Consider the following 18,709-nt stretch of genomic DNA (forward strand, 5'->3'; position numbering starts at 1 on the left):
GAGGAACACGTATAATAAAGGAGCATCTTGGAGCTACTCAGCTGACTGGGTCTCAGTTTCCTGCATGTGGAAAATGGGACAGTAACCCGACCCATCACAGGTTTGCTGAAAGGAGCACAGGAAACCGCACACAGAGAACACTGCCCGTGGAGCCTGGCACATGTCAGGGACCAAAGTCCACCCTGGAGGCAAGAGCAGAGCATCTGGCAGGTCACAGGTGTGCACAGCTACCCGCTCTCAGCCCTCAGCCGTGCCTCAGAGGCTAGAGTCCCTTCCTCTCCAGCCATAACCAGCTTCTTCCATCCATCCCAATATGCCATTAAAATGTGGTAAATAGCATAATGGAAAAGAATACAGAAAAGAATGTATACATATGTATAACTGAATCACTTTGCTGTACAGCAGAAACTAATACAACATTGTAAATCAACTCTACTTCAATTAAAAAAAAAAAAAGCATAGTAATCCTTTTGGGCCATTTTCCACATTTCTTGTAATGGCTTACGTGGAGCCATACAGCCTGATCCCATCACCTCCGAACTTCCCTCTCCGACCTGGCCCTCCCCCTCCCCACACCACACACTTGGCCTCCCACTTCTACCCCGCCCCCACCTGCAGGCATGTCTGGACCCCTTTCTCCAGCTGTTCTCTCGTCTGGTTCCAGCTCTCCCCTCAGACACCTGCCTGCAACCCCTACCTCCTCTGAGTCTTTGCAGGAATCTCATCCCCCTGTGTGGACCTACTCAGACGAGTCTATTAACCCTGAAAGGTGGTCCCACCCCATCTGCCCACCCGTACCTAACTCGGCAAAAAGCTACCACCTTCCAGCATCCCACAGAATTTGGATGTTTACTGCCTGCTCTATCATTGTCACCCCCCCAGCAGGCAAGCACCAAGACAGGGAATTTATTTTGCTCACTACCTGGAACAGAGCACTCAGGGGCTGAGAAAATATCACTCTATGACATCAAGTGAAAAGGGCCAAGAAGCACTGCTGTGGGACAGCTGTTCCCGCGAAGTCCGATCCCAGCCGCTAGCCGAGAACAGACCCATCAATCCTTGTCCTCTTGTCTGTGACAGCACCTGCCACGCAGTGGGCACAGGACAAATACTTCTGTCTAAATAACTTTTCTCCCGCAGGCTTTTCTCTCTCTTCGGGATTTGAATTATATTCATACGCCATCTCCATCTGGTAGGTCGGACAGATGTATATAATACCTATAAGTCACCTGACCCCTCCCTTCCTTTTACAGATGAGGGGAGACAGGCTGCAGGAGGAGAAGCACTGGGCCCAGGACACGTAGCACAGAGAGTTAGTACCAGAGCCCTCGAGTCTCCCGAGCCTGGGCCATCTCTCCACTTTGCCAGGAGAGCAGGAATTTGTGAAGCACTTTCAGATTCTCATACTCTTCGCAGTGAAAAGTTCAGAAGGCAAACTTCATGCTGTGGCTAAAAACAAGTGTTTCCGGTAAGGCACCTGTATGTCTGGGTCCACCCTGGTATTTTTCACTCCTTTGGTCAAGTTACTAACCTCTCCTGACTCCTTTGTACCTGACTCACAGGTTCCTTTAGGAATTCATTAGATTTTCCATTTTAAGACACAATTACAGTCAGGTTCTGGAATAGCTCCTTGAAATTGTGATGTAATAAATATCCCAGCTCTTCTGGTTTCCTTTCTACTTCCTGTTCTAGAAGAGCTTCACAGAGAGCATTCTATTCCCAAGACTCCAAAGACAAAGACTCAGAGGCAAACAACAGAACTGCAAATGTGCCCGAGGCCCAGGCACCTGCCCATCAAAAGCCACACACTGAAATAAAATGATCAAGTATGTGACTCTTTAAAAATGGCTTTCAAATGTTCCCTTGGCTCCTGTAGCAGCATTAATGTTAACCCTAGATTTTTCATGCAGTGAATTTTCACTCCTCTTCTCAGCCACAGCCTTCACCAAAAAGATGACCTGAAGTCTGGAGAGAACTTGAGTAAACTCAGGAGGGCACAGCAAGCCCGGGCTGGAATTTAGCAGAGGGACTGAGCTCACAGCTTAGTTTAAAATCCCAACTCCATCCCTTACTAGAAGTGTAACCTCAGGCAAGACACCTCATTCTGTAAGTTACAGTTTCCCCATCTGTAAAATGAGAATAAGAATAACATTAATGATAATAATTTCATCACCATAATAATGATATTCTCATTTGACAGAGTGGTGGGGAGAACTAAATGAACAGAGTAATGAGTCACGATGGGAAGAGCTTTGAAGAGTACCTGGCCCACTGTCACTGCTCTACGAACATTAGCTATTATTGTTATTTCTATTAATTCCTTACAACTCTGCTTCATGGAGAAGAACACCACATCCAATGATGTATTTCCCACTGTTTTTCACTTGCTTAGAATTCTCACCATAACTTACACGGACATACTGATGACCCTAAAACCAGGACTTTACTCTCAAGGGTCCCTGAGGTTTGAAAAGATAACTCACGTGCTAAGTGCTTCCTGTCTTTACAGACCTGAAAATAGACTTTAACAAGATCATCTGTTTAAAACCACTCACCTTCATCTTCTGGTACTGCTGGTTCAGGTTCTCCTTGGTGGTCCCTACGTGCCCATCAACATCCATATCCAACAGGTTACCATTAACTTCCTCCTCTTCTCCCATCACCGACTTGCCATCACCCTCTTGAAAATGAGTCCCGTTCTGTTCAATGACCTGTTTCTGTTCCATCCCTGCCCTTCCTGAGTCTCTGTCAACATTTGCCAACCAGTCCAAAAGGTTTTCGATTTTGGTTTTGCTCTCTTCCAGCTGCTTTACAGCTGCAACCTAGGCAGGAAAGATCACAATAGATAACCTTGAATGTGGGCCGAGACAAGAGTGTTAAGACTTTCCAAAAGCAAATACTTAGATCATTGAAAATCAGAGTAGGGAAGTTAAACCAGACCCACAATGAAAACTGAACACACTGAAATTAAGCCTTACAGCGACAGGCAGTTACCCTGAAGTTTCCACTGTTCTTAAAAACACATTCCAAAGTTTTAACTGTAATTAATGGACTTCACACATTTCACAAGTAGAAAGACTGACAATCCCACTTAAATTGTTTTTAAAAGTTTAACAAAGCCTACAAACTGCTATGTATAAAATAAATAAGCTACTAAGATACATTGTACAGCCCAGGGAAGATAGCCAATATTTTATAATAACTCTAAATGGAGTATAACCTTTAAAAATTATGAATCACTATGTTGTGCACCTGACACTTATATAATATTGCACATCAACTATACCTCAATAAAATTTTTTTTTTTAAAGTTCAACAAAGCCAATTCTTCAAACTTTGTAGTATTTGGTCAATTGCATACATGAAAACCCAGAATTCTAGTCTCTGGTGCTAATCATCACTTATGACCACCTGATACCACGTAATAAATCAAGGCGCTGTTACACTCATCATTTTCAACAAAGCCATAAGAACAGGGTACCACATATTTGAATAAGGACCTTTTCCGTTTCTTCCTTGATTGCTGTCGTCACAACTTTATCCAGCTCTTTTTTCGACTGTTCTGCCTTTAAATTAAGCTGTTCACACTTTATCTTAGCTTCATTAAGTTTCTGTTCAATCAGAGCCTTATCTTCTCGTGACAGTTTTTCACCACTCTCTTTTAAGAAGTTCTCTGTGTTTTTCACTATTTCTGCCAATGCCTGTGCACTTCCTTGCATATCTTTCTGTAATTCCTTATAACACAAAAGAAAAATAAAATCTTAGTAAATTACTACCTATTTAATTCTTCCACAATTGTAATTCTAAAACAGGGCGGGGGGGGGGGGTGGCCAGAGAAGAATCTAGCAAATACAGGTTGAAAAAGCATATTCAATACTCTGTTAATTTGAGTTGGTTTATTTAAATCACAATATTTAATATAATTTGAAACCTCAAAGAACATTAAAGAAAGGTATGAGATTTGCAAGTTTAACAAATGGATGTGGTTTGTAAAACACTGAAAACAATTAAGTATTTACAAATGTAATCTATACAGATTTGCACATACCAGATTTTTTTACATTATGTGAGTACATTTATAAAGGCTTTTAAATACATGGTAATATTATCTATTCTGTTTCTAAACATTTAATTTTAACATATATCTACTGCTCAGGATAAAAACAAATAGTTCTCAAAGTTATGAGCTAAATTATTCCTAATGTAATTTCTATACTAAGATGATGACTTCTTCTAAATACCAGAGCTCTATAAAATAAAATGTTTGCTTCTTTGCCCTAGTTGCTAGGAAGCTCAGAGTAAGATCTCTCCTCAACAGTTACAGCTTTCCTTTGTCTAGACTTCTCTATGTAATTTTTCCTCCTTTACACTTTCATTCTCTATAGAGTACTATGTTTAACTCTTCATATTATTTTTCTCCATAGTTTTATATTAAGCCTCCCCAAATTTTTCTAGGAAGTATTTGAATTGAAAGATATACTGTCCAGTTTTCCCAGCACCACTTAGTGAAGAGACTGTCTTTTCCCCATTGCATATTTTTGCCTCCTATGTTGTAGATTAAGTGACCATAGCTGTGTGAGTTTATCTCTGGGCTATTTATCCTGTTCCATTGATCTTTGTGTCTGTTTTTGTGCCACTACCATACAGTTTTATTACTATAGCATTGTAGGATAGTTTGAAATCCAGGAGTATGATAACTCTAGCTTTGTTCTTTCTCAAAGTTGCTTTGGCTATCTGGGGTCTTTTGTGGTTCCATATAAATTTTAGGATTATTTGCTCTAGTTCTGTGAAACATGTCATGGGTATTTTGATAGGGATCACAATGAATCTGTAGATTTCTTTGAGTGGTATGGACATTTTAACAATATTAATTCTTCTAATCCATGAATGCTATGTATAGAATACAAAAAATACAAGGATATATTGTACAGCACAGAGAATGCAGCCAATATGTTAGAATAATTTTAAATGGTGTATCATCTATTGCGTTGGCCAAAAAGTTCGTTCTGGTTTTTCGTAAGATGTTACAGGAAAACCCGAACGAACTTTTTGGCCAACCCAATATTAAGTGTTGAATCACTGTGTTGTACATCTGAAACTAATATAATATTGTAAATCAACTATACTCTAAAATAAATAAATATTTTTTAAAAAAGAAAGAGACACTCTTTATTGAGCCACTACTATATCACATTAACTGTGCTGGTCACTTTACATAAAATATTTATTTAAGTCTGACAATAACATGGCAGTGGAAGTTTCAGCAAAGGCAGTGAGGCCCAGAGAGATTAAGTTACAGAGCTGACAACGTGTAGAGTCTGGGACTGGAACCTGAATGATCTCGTTACAATGAGAATGTTCTTTCTCCTGACACCAAAATAAAACTTTCTTTATCTGTCATTATTGTTTGTTCCTTCAGTGAAAAAAAACAAATTCCAGAGAACAATGAAAGGAATAGGATGGGGCTAAGAAAGAAAAAGAACCCAAACTCATGGCTATGTCTCCTGATTTGCAAGTGAGTTGGGCTTCAACAGATCCAGATTCTAACTCATCACACAAGGTATTTCCACTACCAAATCTCCTTTATATCGCCTCCACTCGATGTCTCACCAAATAAAAAAGCCAGGAAAATTACCTGGCTTGTTGGAGCTGGACGTATGACTCTTAGTATAAAGTTTCAAGCTCAGGTCTGGGGGCGTCTTGGGTGCACCTTGCCTCCGAAAAGCTAAAATGATGACTACTTTCCAATAACCTGAACTGCTTTCCAAATACTAGTAATCAGTCTTAACATCAACTCAACCCACTAATGCAAAGCTAGGTTCTACCTCCTGCTTGGACTGGTACTTCTTTAACTCAGCCGTGCCGTCTCCAATCATGAAGGCTTCCTGGTGACCAATGAGGCGGTTTTCGGTTTGGGTGAGGAGGTCACAGATGCCCTGGAGTTTCTCTCTGTACTCCTGCTGACGCTCCTCCACCATCTGAAGGGGGCAAAAGCAAAGCCTCGTGAATGTGGTCACCAACTCACTAGTGTCATAGCTCTTTACGAGAACACATTTTGCAAGTTTCCTCTACATAAGCTCTCCTAAGTATGCTGTAAACATGATAGCAGTGGGGTACACACTGAGCAAGGGACACAGAAAGTAAGAGCATGTCTCATGTACAAGGAAGGAGATCCCATTTGGATGACACAGCTCAACAGAACACTGGCCACGCATATGTGTGAGAGATGGAGCTTCTGACCGACAGGAAGAAACATCCCACTTTCTGAAGCTCTTGAAACCTGCGACACACACAATTAATTCTGCAAAAGGATATCAAAACAGAAGTTAGTCGTGATTTGTCTGTTAAAATACTCGATACGTGTAAACAGGTTACCGTGCTGGAGACCATGCTTGTGCTTCCAGAAGTGATCAAAGGAGCCTTGCACGCAGTATCTCTCCCTAATCACTGTGGCTAATTCCATCCCCACCTCTGCTCATTATTGCTATTAGATGGACCACCTCAATATAATTCGTTAAATCACCCTAAGAGATTAATTCAGCCATTACTTGCATCTTTTGTTTTCCTTTTATATACATACTAGTTATTCATTCTACAGCCATAGATCATGTTGACTAGGAGCCTGACACATGCCAGGCAAGGTCCTGAGGGTTTTAAATTCTTTCTTTCATTGGTGCCCACAATACTACCGGGTTAGCACTGCTATGATTTCCAATTTCCCAATGAGAAAACCGGTTCAGTGACATGTCCTGGGTCCCACAGCAAGTGAGTGGTATAAATGGGGTATAAACTCAGGCAGCCTGGCTCCAGAGCCTGGCCCTACCCTGCCGTGCCTGCCCACCTCCCAAAGGGAAAAGACACCCTTAACCTTATCTATCCACATGTTCATCAATTTATCCCTGGAAATTTCTCAATGCATCCACATTTCCTCCTCCTAGAAAAAAAATCAAAACTCTCCTCTGAAAACAATAGTTTGAGGGAGGTCATGAAAATTAAAATCAACTAATTATAGCCTTCTTATGGCACACAGTACTTTTATATATTGTAGGATTGCTATATTATACCCTGTTCACTCATTGCCAGTCCAGAAAATCTCTCCTATCTTCTCTTATCCACAACCCCTGGGGTTTACATTACAGGTTTCACACTAAAGACCTAAATACCAAGAATTCCCACTCCGCAAAGAGAGGCGGACCTTCTGACGATCGAGATCTTGTTCTAGCTGTAACTGAGCCTCTAAATGTTCCACCTGGGTAGTTACTGATTCCTGCACGTCAAGGAAACCCTTCTGAGTTGTATTTAAGAGCCTCAGCAGTTGTCTGCTTTGGGCGGGAGACAGATCTTGTGCGTGTTCAGAGATGAAGAACTGCACGTCAAAGGCAGTGGTCTCCAGCTGCGTTTTGGTGTGTCCGAGGTCTTTTAACACATTCTGTGAACAAAGTAGTATGAGTTACCAACAGCGAGTTAAGCCACAATAGAAAGTTTCTATTAACAATAACATTTATTATAAAATATGCTTCTTCTATCAGGGATTCAAGCTTTTATTGACATTTTTTCACAATTCACTGAGTCAAGCCGTTCATTCATAATGAATGGTGGTGATGCAATTATTTCAATACTATGGTCATTAATACATTAAAAAATAATCCCTCTCAGAATATATTAACCTTGTCTGGCAGAGTTACTTGAAATGTAACTCCACGAAAAGGTAAAGATCTAACTTGTGTACGTTTAGCACATTGAAGGGAAACAACATTAAAATACTGAATGGATAAAGAAGATGTGGCACATATATACAATGGAATATTACTCAGCCATAAAAAGAAATGAAATTGAGTTATCTGTAATGAGGTGGATGGACCTAGAGTCTGTCCTACAGAGTGAAGTAAGTCAGAACGAGAAAAACAAATACCTTATGCTAACACATACACATGGAATCTAAAAAAAAAAAATGGTTCTGAAGAACCTAGGGGCAGGACAGGAATAAAGACGCTGACGTAGAGAATGGACTTGAGGACACGGGGAGGGGGAAGGGTAAGCTGCGATGAAGTGAGAGGGTGGCATGGACATATACACACTACCAAATGTAAAATAGATAGCTAGCGGGAAGCAGCCACATAGCACAGGGAGATCAGCTCGGTGCTTTGTGACCACCTAGTGGGGTGGGATAGGGAGGGTGGGAGGGCGATGCAAGAGGGAGGGGATATGGGGATATATGTATACATATAGCTGATTCACTTTGTTATACAGCAGAAACTAACACAACAATGTAAAGCAATTATACTCCAATAAAGATGTTAAAAAAATATATTCCTTGCTAATATTTATAATATCCATGTAATTGTGGCAGCACATACACGAGACCATGGGAATTTAAAACATAAATCCAATAGGCCAGAATTTCAGTTTTCTGACTCGCAGGCCAGGAGTGTCACTGCCCGCCATTCATGAGGGATGCTGTTCACATTAAGAACTTGGGGAAGAAAGGCAGGACAAAAATGATTAATACCATGAAGCAGCTACAGGACTGATTTAAATGATTATGTCTTTATGTGACTGATACATACATAAATACATAAATACCAACCTCAACATGCAGTGGTAGTAAGAGTTTTATAAAGGCTGCAGGGACCTCATCAGAATGACATCTGTAAGGTTGTGATTATTTTATAGCCGTGTCAGCTGTGAACAAACACCTCTTAGAGAAAAAGGAAATAATCCTTTATAGCTTCAGCAAAGTCACATTTTTTCTAAACCTTTGTTACATTAAATCCACAGGTTTTCTGATGTACTTGGTCTTACTGACTTTGACACTTGCCTTGAGAAACTCCAAGCTTTGCTTTATATGTCCAGTATCTTGAACCATCACCACCTCCACATCCTTCACAGATGTGCTCGTCTCTGATATCCAACGTGAGAACAACTGAAGTTTGTGCAGAAATTCTTCATGGGAAACTGCTAGTTTAAACTAGAAAATAAAATTGCGTGTTCATTTCTGTCTGTCCCCAAATTTCAAATTCCTACAAATAATGATCCTGTGTTAAGAGCTTAACAGTTTATCATCTTATGACTAAATTTTCAAACCCTCAGTTTTCTCCCAAACACTAGTTCTGACTCAACGTGAGACGGTCTGGTACCTACCATCGCGGAGTCGATAGCCAGCGTGATGTGGTTCATTCTTTCCGAAGACAAGGCGTGGAGGGAAGAGAAGGCCGTCTGCAGACTCTGAAGGCTTACACTCAGGTCCTCGAGATGTCCCCTGGGGAAGTCACCTGGCAGAGACTTTAAAAACTCCTCTGCCAGCGTCATGTCTTTTCTTAAAATCACACCAATTGGAGCCAATCCCAATTCAAATGTCTGCAAAAAATACACATCCCAGATATACCTAGTGAGAAACACAAATATAACTAATATTCAAAATATAAAAATGCTCTTTTTAATTTTCCAAATTAACATCAGCTGACTACCCTCCCTAACCGGCAGCAGACAATTCTTACCTCTAGCTGTTTAAGTTGGTTCTTCAAAGCTTCTAGATTGTTACCCAGAGACTCCTGGTTACCTAAGGGAGGCCTCATATCTTGAAGCAAAGCCAAATACTCGCACATCTTTGATCTGTGCTGTAAACACTGCTGTAGCTCATTGGAAAACTAAACACAAATGTGGACATGTTAATTCAACAGGCTTCATGCAGATTTTTCAAGGAAATAAAATGTATGGGATTATTCCCAAATGCAGCTACTTCCTTATAAAATGTAAAGTCCACTTACTTGTTCCATCAAGCCGTCTCCAGAAGCCATGTCTTTTGACCCTGAAATACATTCCAAACGGTTTGGGGATTCAGCGCATAGCTCCTCCAGCCTCCCGTCTCTTGGCAATGCTGATGCACAGAAAGGAGAGTTTTCTGGTCCATTTTCTTTCATATTTTGTAAATTAAGGGAATGGGGGTTTTCTCTCTTGCTGTTAAGATCATCAAGAATGTGTGGCTTTTCATCCATCATCTCAGAAGCTGTAGATGATTTTTGATTCAATTCTCCGCCCTGTCCTCCTTTCTCTGAATATCCATCAGCAAGCAGCTTGCAGAAAACATTTTCAAGTTGCAGAGGAAGAACTTCAGATGTCCTACCTCTTTTCTCTAGATCACACTCCATCTGAGTTATTTCTTTCATCAGTTCAAATGCTCCTGTAATTTTCTGGCTATACTGATTTTGCTTAAGTATATCGAGGAGCGGCTCAGACTTGAGGTTTGCAGTACAGAGCGGATCCTCTCTGCCCTCTGCTTTTAGTTCTGGTGAGTTATTCGTGGGGGAAATGCCATAGTCACTGGTTTTAGAGTCGCCAGACACACCAGATGCTTCATTTACCAATGGTGATGAGTTAACTCTTTTAATTAAGTTTTGAATTGAAATGTTAGTATCTGCACAGGCTGAAGGTTCTCCAAGCTCTTGAGGATTCATATGACCTTCTTTCAATCTACCTTTTAAGATGTCCTTGACATCCTCAATCAAGACCTGAGATAACTCAGGAATCTGAACCTCGTTTTCCTGGACTCCTGGAGATGAGGCTGGTTCTCTTCGTGCCTGTTGCTCAATTACTCCTTTCTCACTGTTAATTTCTAAGGATGAACAGTCAGTGCTTAAAGTGTTACTGGAGTTATTTCTTATTCCATCTGCACAGAGTCCTGACTGCACGAAATCCGTATGTTTCCCAAGGCCTTCCGCATCTCTAAGAGGGAAGATTGAAGGTGTGCTTTCATCTCTTTCTGGTGTGAACTCAGGAATTTCTGATCCTCCTTCTGAGACACTTTCTTTAGTAGGAAGATCCTTCTGTTGGACCATCTCCTTTGGAGGTAAGTCTTCTTGGGCAAGAGCTGCCTTCTCTTTCGCATTATTAACTCCTAATTGCATGTGCTCATTCCTGGGAGGGGAAGCTACTAGAATACAGCTTGGGGTATCTTCATTTGGTTTCAGTACGTCTTTTGCTTTCACATTTTTAGCACAATGTTCTAAATAAGTACACAGATCAAGCTCTTTTTCAGGTCTATCGGTGAATGAATCTTTCTCAATCCTTGTATTCCTTTCACACAAGGTCACGTCTGAAGTCATGTCATCAGTGATCACTTGGGAAACTGAGAAATTGAATATTTCTTCATGATTCTCAAATTGAACGGGACTTTTGCTAACTATTGTTGGCCGATTCTTTGGTTCATCTTTAAGAGCTACTGTTGCTTTTTTAAGGCTTCCTTCCTGATTATGTTCTTCACTGTGTGTGATTTGTGGGAATGGAAACGGACTATTAACTAAATCAAGAATCTCCCTTGAACTTTTACTGGGCAAAAGTCTGAGACATTTATTATCTTCTACAGGACCTTCTATAAGCACTTCTCCTTTACCTGCACACATTTTATGAACCAATGTTTCATCTTCTATTAGTATATTGTTTTTGTCAGCTCTCCTTTTAATTAGATCTTTTCCATTGCCTTGAGGATCTTTGTCAGTTGCAGAGACTCTGGATGACAAATGGCTTTCCTCCTCAGGTTTTCCTATTAAATTGGGCTCAGAACAAATGTCTTTATCAGAAGATGAGTCACCCTGAAGTGTCACATTCTCATAATGTGGATTTCCACCTTTCACAGAGTCCATTGATTCTGGCCCTTGAATCAACTTAACCCCTGTGTTCTTTAGATCATCCGCTAGTTCAGAAGTTGAACTGACACTAGTATTAGGTAAAACACCAACAGGGCTTAAAGTGTTTTCCGATTCAGTGTCTTTCATGACAGACAGCAACTTATCCTTAAGGACCATCTCATGATTCAACAGATCTTTGCTTTTTCGAACAACCTCAGTTGTATATTCTGGAAGGTTACTTCTTTCAGGAACCAAGCTACTTTTACTACTTGATTCTGGCTGCAAAACATTTACACTTTGCTGTTTCTCCAAAGAACTATGATGGTGCTTTTGATCTGGGAGAATCGTTTTATTGCTACTTTGACTCGCATGGCTGTTTCCCGGTTTGGGTGCAGCGGTGACACACACGGGGACATCCACATCCTCAGCCTCGTCTTGGCACACGGGCTTTCCATCCTCACCTCCTGCTCCTTCTTCTTTGGCATCACCACCACCATCGTCATCATCGTCGCCCTGATCATTACTGTCACGCTCAGAGTCCCCGTAACTTTCTTCATTTTGCACAGAATCTAAATGATCAGGATCAGATTTAAATTCTTGGCCAGTTACGTACTCTCCTCTCCCTCTCCAACAGCCAGCATCCTCAGAATTTAATGGAGTCCTGAAGCGCTCTTTTCTTCCTACAATTTCACGGTCAGTCAATGAGTCAGACTCATCACCTTCAAGGTCATCTGTGCTGTCCCTTTCTGATACGATTTCCATCAACCATCCATTCACCTCGTAGGAGGCAACTGAATTTAAATGGATTCTTTCACCAGAATCGAATTCTGCTTTCTCAGCAACTATGAGAAAATCCTGCAGAGACTGTGCTTCTCCCCTCACACCTAAGCTATCAACCAGTCCCCCTTGGGTCCCCAAAGAATGTTCATCCTCTTTAGAAACATCATAAAAAGCCTCTCCAGGAGGAGCGGCCCAGTCATCTTCCTCTGGCAGCGTGTCATAGTCCTCGGGCTGCAGACAATCATGGTCATCACCTTCCAGAAGCAGGGAGTCACGGTCACCATCTTCAAACAAGGGCATGTCATAAAAGTCAGCATCGCTGTCTGTATCTGTTTCTGTGTTGCTCTGCTGATCATCCAGCAGTGATGTTTCATAGTCACCAGCACTGGCGCTGACAGTTTCTTCAAATGATGGGGTATGAATGTGAGCCATGCTGATGTGATGACCACCACCCCTCAGGGGCGGGGCACAGGAGGACCCTTCCACCGTGGACTCACTTTGCTCGTCTTCGGGTTCCTGATGAGAAGCAGCAAGCATTTTTTCATCATTCTGATCTTGTACCTGAGGATTACTATAACCAATACTGAAAGATTTTTGTACAGTGTGTTCTCCCTGTAAACTGATGTTGATAGCTGCAATTCCCAGAAACTGGTCTTGAAATTTTTCTCTTATTCTTTGACCCGATAACATGGTTTGGTCATTGAATGGCAGTGTAGAGGCTTCACATTTATTTCCATTGTTCTCTGCAGCATGTACATCATGAAAACGTCCCTGACCGGTCCTCAGTTTATCATGACTTAACAAGGCACTCAGCCTGGGGGAATAGTCAAAGAGAGTTGAATCCCTGCTAATGTTATCTTCATTCACCGTTTCATTCAAATCACAGATTCTACTAGTTTTTGATTTTACTATAGGACTTATCAAACCACTTGCAAAGTTCTGAAGGTTTTTAGAATGACTACATTCATCTGCATGCTCCTTTGTTTCTAATTGGCTTTGATTTTCACCGTTTTCAAGTCTGTTTTCAGAGTCTTGTCTGAGCAGGCTAACTTCAGCAAGTCCAGGCTCTGTTAAATGTGGTATCAAACTAGGAACACACAGGCTGGATGAATTCTTAACTTTATAATCAGTTGCTAGTCTATCTGCCACGTTTTCTGACTGGCAAAATTCACTCCTGGTAACATTAGTTCCCAGTTCCTGAAACTCTTCATCTATGGCATTTTCAGAGGTTCCTTTACGTTTAGGTTCTCTGCAATGACATTTATCAAAACTATTTGGTGTAGCTGTACTTTCAGTCGTTTCTTTACTTGCAGCATTATTCAGAAATACGCCAGGGAGTCTTATGACATCAAGACATTCTTTTACAGGCGTGTTCTCATCAATTTCTGCACCACAGCCTTCCAGGAGCATCCCAACAGCGTCATTCAAGTCTCCATCATACAGTAAAAGCCTCTGCCCTGTGTTTGCATCCATATAGCTATTTATCATCAAATAAGACAGGAATAATTTTTTAGTGTGTTCTGAGCTCTGAGTCTCCACTGGCTCTTCTCCATCAAAAACATCTTCTTCTTGCCCATAATCATGGACCACGGATGGTTGGAATTTACAAAAAGAGAGCCATCTTCTGGAATTTTTACAAGCTTCGAAATCTCCCAAATCTGGCATTTTATCGGGCAGTGTTACACTTTTTAAAATCGATGCTGTGTGATTATCTATGATTCCGAGTTGCGCGGCAACGTCCAAACCAATGACTTGAGATGTTTCTGGAATGTAAAGAGCAGCGATTTTCTGTCTGCCGTTCAGGATCTTAGACGCCAATTCATTGGTAATCAACTCCTGCTGCAGGGAAGAAGATGTAGGGAATATCTCCCCAGAGTGAGGCCAGATGAGGCCCACGTAGCCTCGCTGAGCCTCGAGGACCAGAAGGGCACTGCTGGACGTTATCAGATCACACTGGACCGCCTCGTCAACAGTTAAACGCTTGGCGGGGTTGCACTGGATGATTCCGCCTGTTTCCACCTGGTAGGTGAAGATACTGTTGGCAGTGTCTCTGTCCATCACCCCCTCTGCCACGGCTTCTTCTACAGTCAGTCTCTGACCAGACTTGGAATTGATCAGACCTCCTGAAAGCAGCTGCGCACCCAGTAACCTGAACATGGTCTCACGGTCTATGAGGCCTTCGTGAGCTGCCCTTAAAATGCTTAAGTTTCTCCCACATTTTAACGTTATCCTGCCTCCTTCTTGTGGCCTCACAGGCAGAAGCCGCACCCCTGTGTTTTCCTGTAAAATACTTCTTTGCATGATATCTATTAAAGACACCTTCTCAGAGGTGGAGGGGTCGATAAGATCTTTACATAGATTCTGCCGTTCCAGGATTTTAGAAAATAAGGCAGAGGAAACCAGGTGCTGCTGGAAGGCCTTCTGCAGCGTCAGCTGTTCTCCTGTGGCCGGAATAACGAGAGAGCCCGTGGAAAGCAGGATCTCAAGAACTCTGATGGCCATGGGCTCTGAGATCACACCTTCAGCCAGAGCATCCAGCACTGGAACCGTGGTGGACGACACAGCAGAAATAATCTCCTTCGTTTCACTGAGTTCTTGGAGTTGGCTAAGAACCTGCTCATCAATAAGGCCATGATTTTGGGCATCTTTGAGGTCAAAGCACGTTCTTAATTCTGGTGAAACAAGCCCAGAAATCATGAGCTGGGTCTCGAGCAATCGGATCCCCGTGTCATAATCAATGAGGCCTCTTAACACGGCCTGAAAGACAGAAAGGACTTCTCCCGTGCCCTGATCAATGGTGCCTGCGATGACTTTATCCAGCTGAAAGGAAAGCGTGAAGTCTCAGTCAGTGACATGAGGGTGGGCAGAGCGTCATGAAACTTAGTTTGCATTTTCTTATAAAAAAGACACTTCGACATAAAAATCCTCTACTTACCAAGACGCGGCAAGGCTGTGAGTGTTAAGCAGCTCAAATGCACAAGTGATCTATGTCAGTGATCTATTCGAGAGCACAGGATGTGATAAAGCTTTGAAAACGACATGCATCTGTGAACTGAAAACTTCATATCGTGTACATTAAGAAGGTTAGTGAGGACACAGGAAACGATGAGGGTGAGGAAACAGGACACACACCTAGAAGGCAAACCATGCTCTCTGCAGTCGGGTGAGATTAGTGTCCTGACACAAGAGAGAGTTTCAAACCCCATGCTATTGATGTTTACAGCATACAGACTTCTTCACAGATAGCCAAAACCCATGAGCCAGAAAAATCGTCACATACCCTCAAAATACGACAAATAGTATGTAAAGTACTCCAGGGAGTGAGGGAATTGAATATAAAGATAACTTTTTGAATACTGGATTTTGTGTTGAATATGTGTTGTCAAGTTTTAAAAGTTTAAGGATAGGCCAAATTTTAAGCTATTTTTGTTATATTTTAAGAAGATGCTAGAGCATCCTCGCTAAAACATATGGCCCAGTATTCCTCAAATAAATCTCATGGATATCTCTGAAAATCAGACAAATCCCCTAATACGCCAATGTCACCTTTAGAGGTGACTCACAGACTATTTTATACCATCATATTTATATAGTAAAATATCTATCATATCTATAACATGTATCTATATAACAGTAGAGGAATGGCTTTGACAGAGAAGAGTTAGAAAAATGAATGATTCTTTCCTTTTACCATGCAAGGCAGAGATTAAGATGTCACAGAAATTGATGACAGCAAGTGTAAGACTGCATTTAATGAACAACACTGAAATCTCCTAGTACTTAAATAAACCCCACCCATGTTTCTTCCATGTACACAACTCAAGGTCATTTCTTTGTCATTGACATATATTTCTACAATCATGCAGTTAAACTAAGAGTCTTAAAACAGCCTCATGTTCTAAATAAATAACATTACCTTCTCCTCTACCTTTATATCTCTTAAGGTTTGTGATTGTTGTAGTTGTTTCAGAGATTCACTAAAGAATAAATTATAACTTTCTTGGAGAGTTTTCACTTGTTTTTCCAATTCACTTCTTTCTTCGTCTGTCATTCTAAAATAACCAGAAAGTATGAAAAGACGAATATAAGTCTTCAAGTGATAAAGATGACACACTAGCCTCGATGATTTTGTAAAGAATACTTTTCTAAATTAGCATAGGGTCATAAAATATAATATAATCTCATATACAGATTGCTCAGGTCTTAGAATGGTTGTATATGAAAATTAAGGATGGCCCTTATGACCCTAAAAACATCCAGGAATCCTTCTCTTGCCTAGAAAAGGACTAAAGGAAAAGAGTGTAAACTAATATATCAGTACCTCTCTAGCATATACAAATTTCTAAAATAACAACTGCTGTTATCTGACAGAGGGAAAGATCCCATTGTTAGTTCCAACACGGAAAAGGGACAAGTAAGGTACCATGACTCAAGATGAAACTTGTTCAAGCAGAAGGATGAATAAAGAGGAAATTTATAAGGAAATTACCCCAATTTCCTTATAAATTTAACCTAAGGTACAATATAAAATCATTCTAGAGTAATTCTAAAGATGACAGACAAAAAATATTTAAGAAAAGGCTAGATTCCTTCCCTGCCTGAGGCATTAGCTGAAATATATGAAGTGCCTTGTTGCAAAAAGTAGGACCAAACCACGAGAAATTAAGTTGCCACAGTTCTCAGCTAAGAAAATGAAGAACGTATTTACACACATTTTCCAAAAGGTAGGTCTTGGAGAGTAAGTACTACTCAGAATCAAGACTTGGCTTGGCATCTTTATAACTCACTAGCTACAGATCCTAAACTCTCTGAGCCTGTTTTCTCATCAGCAATATATGGGGATAATAAGTACATTTCAGGGTTTTGGTAAAGACCAAGAGTGACGAAAAGTGACAATTAAATAGCTAAGTTTATAGTCTTAGGTTATTATATTACTAAGTAAATTTGTGATTGAGTCCCATTTTTAAACTCTACATTGCAATTTACCATCCTCTACTTTGCTAAGAGTTTTGAAGACCACTCCCCTACTTCAAATAAAAGACCTAATGAAAACCAACATACTTGTCTCCGTGTTTAGCCAGAAAGAGCTGCATAGTTTGCAGTGCTTCAGATAATTGTTCCTTCTTGACTGATATTTCCTCACTGGAAATCTGCGAGGTAAAAAAAACACACTCAAGCTCTTCCTTCACAAAGACGAGACAACAGTCATTTTAAAAAACTCCAAGTTTTCATCAAGACCCACACGATGGGAATATTTTCAGGTGATCTGAGTCAATAACCCATCAGTTATTACTGGTTTGCAGGCCTGGATAAGAAGACTGCTTTATTGAGAATGCACGATGAAGGAAAGTCCCTCCCTCTAACCCTAAGGCCATCATTTCCACGAGGAAATAATAGTATCGCATGATATGGTTCTCACATTTGTCCCGGCCCAACCACGAATAGAGAATGCCTTAATGACACCCCAGGTGGCCAGACGTTCACCACTGGAACATCACCACCCTCAAAAAGATACATGAACATGGAACAAAAACCTTCCCTTCCTTCCCCCAAGCTCCTGGATACAATGCTCCTTTGGAAAAAAATTCCTCTCTAGAAGTATTCCTCTCTAGGTCTGCAGGTCAAGATTAAATAATTTCTATTACTAGGACTTCACTTGTAAAAGTCACCTGTGACAGACAGAGAAATAAAATTGACCTGTTTACTTTCTCCTAATTCCTCTCTGTATCATTTCTGAAGACCTAATATCAGAAAGTAAATGCCATTCGTTTAAGTGAGCAGAAATGAAATGATGGGACAATGAAAAGGTGTATTTTCCCTAGACGTATTCTACTGAGAGTCAACCTAAAGTCTATTTTTCATGGCTATAGGTAATCATGAGGCCACACTGATTTTTTGAAAGACACATTTATTACTGACACCAAATTACCTTAAATTTCCTTCAACAGAGAGACCATCGAGTGTTATTCAAGATTTATAACTGAGGCCATGATCTGCATTGCAGAAGTATCTGTCTACTTTTATGTCTGCTAGGTCTAAAACTAAAACTGGTTGGTAAAATTTTGGAGAATTTAAAACTACAGAATGAGGAAATACCAAGCGTTTATAAACCACGTTTCTGAAAAGAAACTTGTTCTCTCAAGAAATCCTTGCTAAGTTTGTGTCCTTATTTTAGCTCTTTTCCTATTTGACAGGGGGAAAATGAAGAAGATGTTTTAAACTAAATATTCGCATAAAATTGTTTAGAAGGTTTTGGGTTTAAAACACTACATGTAATTTTCCTTTCCAACTTATTTCCCCCACAC

The 18,709-nt window shown here is 40.7% G+C and overlaps 1 protein-coding gene across 1 annotated transcript in view; it reads right to left on the minus strand.

Annotated features, from left to right (window-relative positions):
* LOC133095287 (dystonin-like) overlaps positions 1-18,709 on the minus strand; it is a 497,948-nt gene that overhangs the window by 129,331 nt on the left and 349,908 nt on the right. The window contains 10 exon segments of the mRNA XM_061196431.1: positions 2,556-2,822; positions 3,501-3,734; positions 5,826-5,978; positions 7,196-7,429; positions 8,819-8,968; positions 9,142-9,357; positions 9,498-9,647; positions 9,768-15,224; positions 16,321-16,456; positions 17,466-17,554. Of these exon segments, the coding sequence (XP_061052414.1) occupies positions 2,556-2,822; positions 3,501-3,734; positions 5,826-5,978; positions 7,196-7,429; positions 8,819-8,968; positions 9,142-9,357; positions 9,498-9,647; positions 9,768-15,224; positions 16,321-16,456; positions 17,466-17,554 (7,086 nt within the window).

The sequence above is a fragment of the Eubalaena glacialis genome, chromosome 7 (genome assembly GCF_028564815.1).
Source record: "Eubalaena glacialis isolate mEubGla1 chromosome 7, mEubGla1.1.hap2.+ XY, whole genome shotgun sequence".
Lineage (NCBI taxonomy): Eukaryota > Metazoa > Chordata > Mammalia > Artiodactyla > Balaenidae > Eubalaena > Eubalaena glacialis.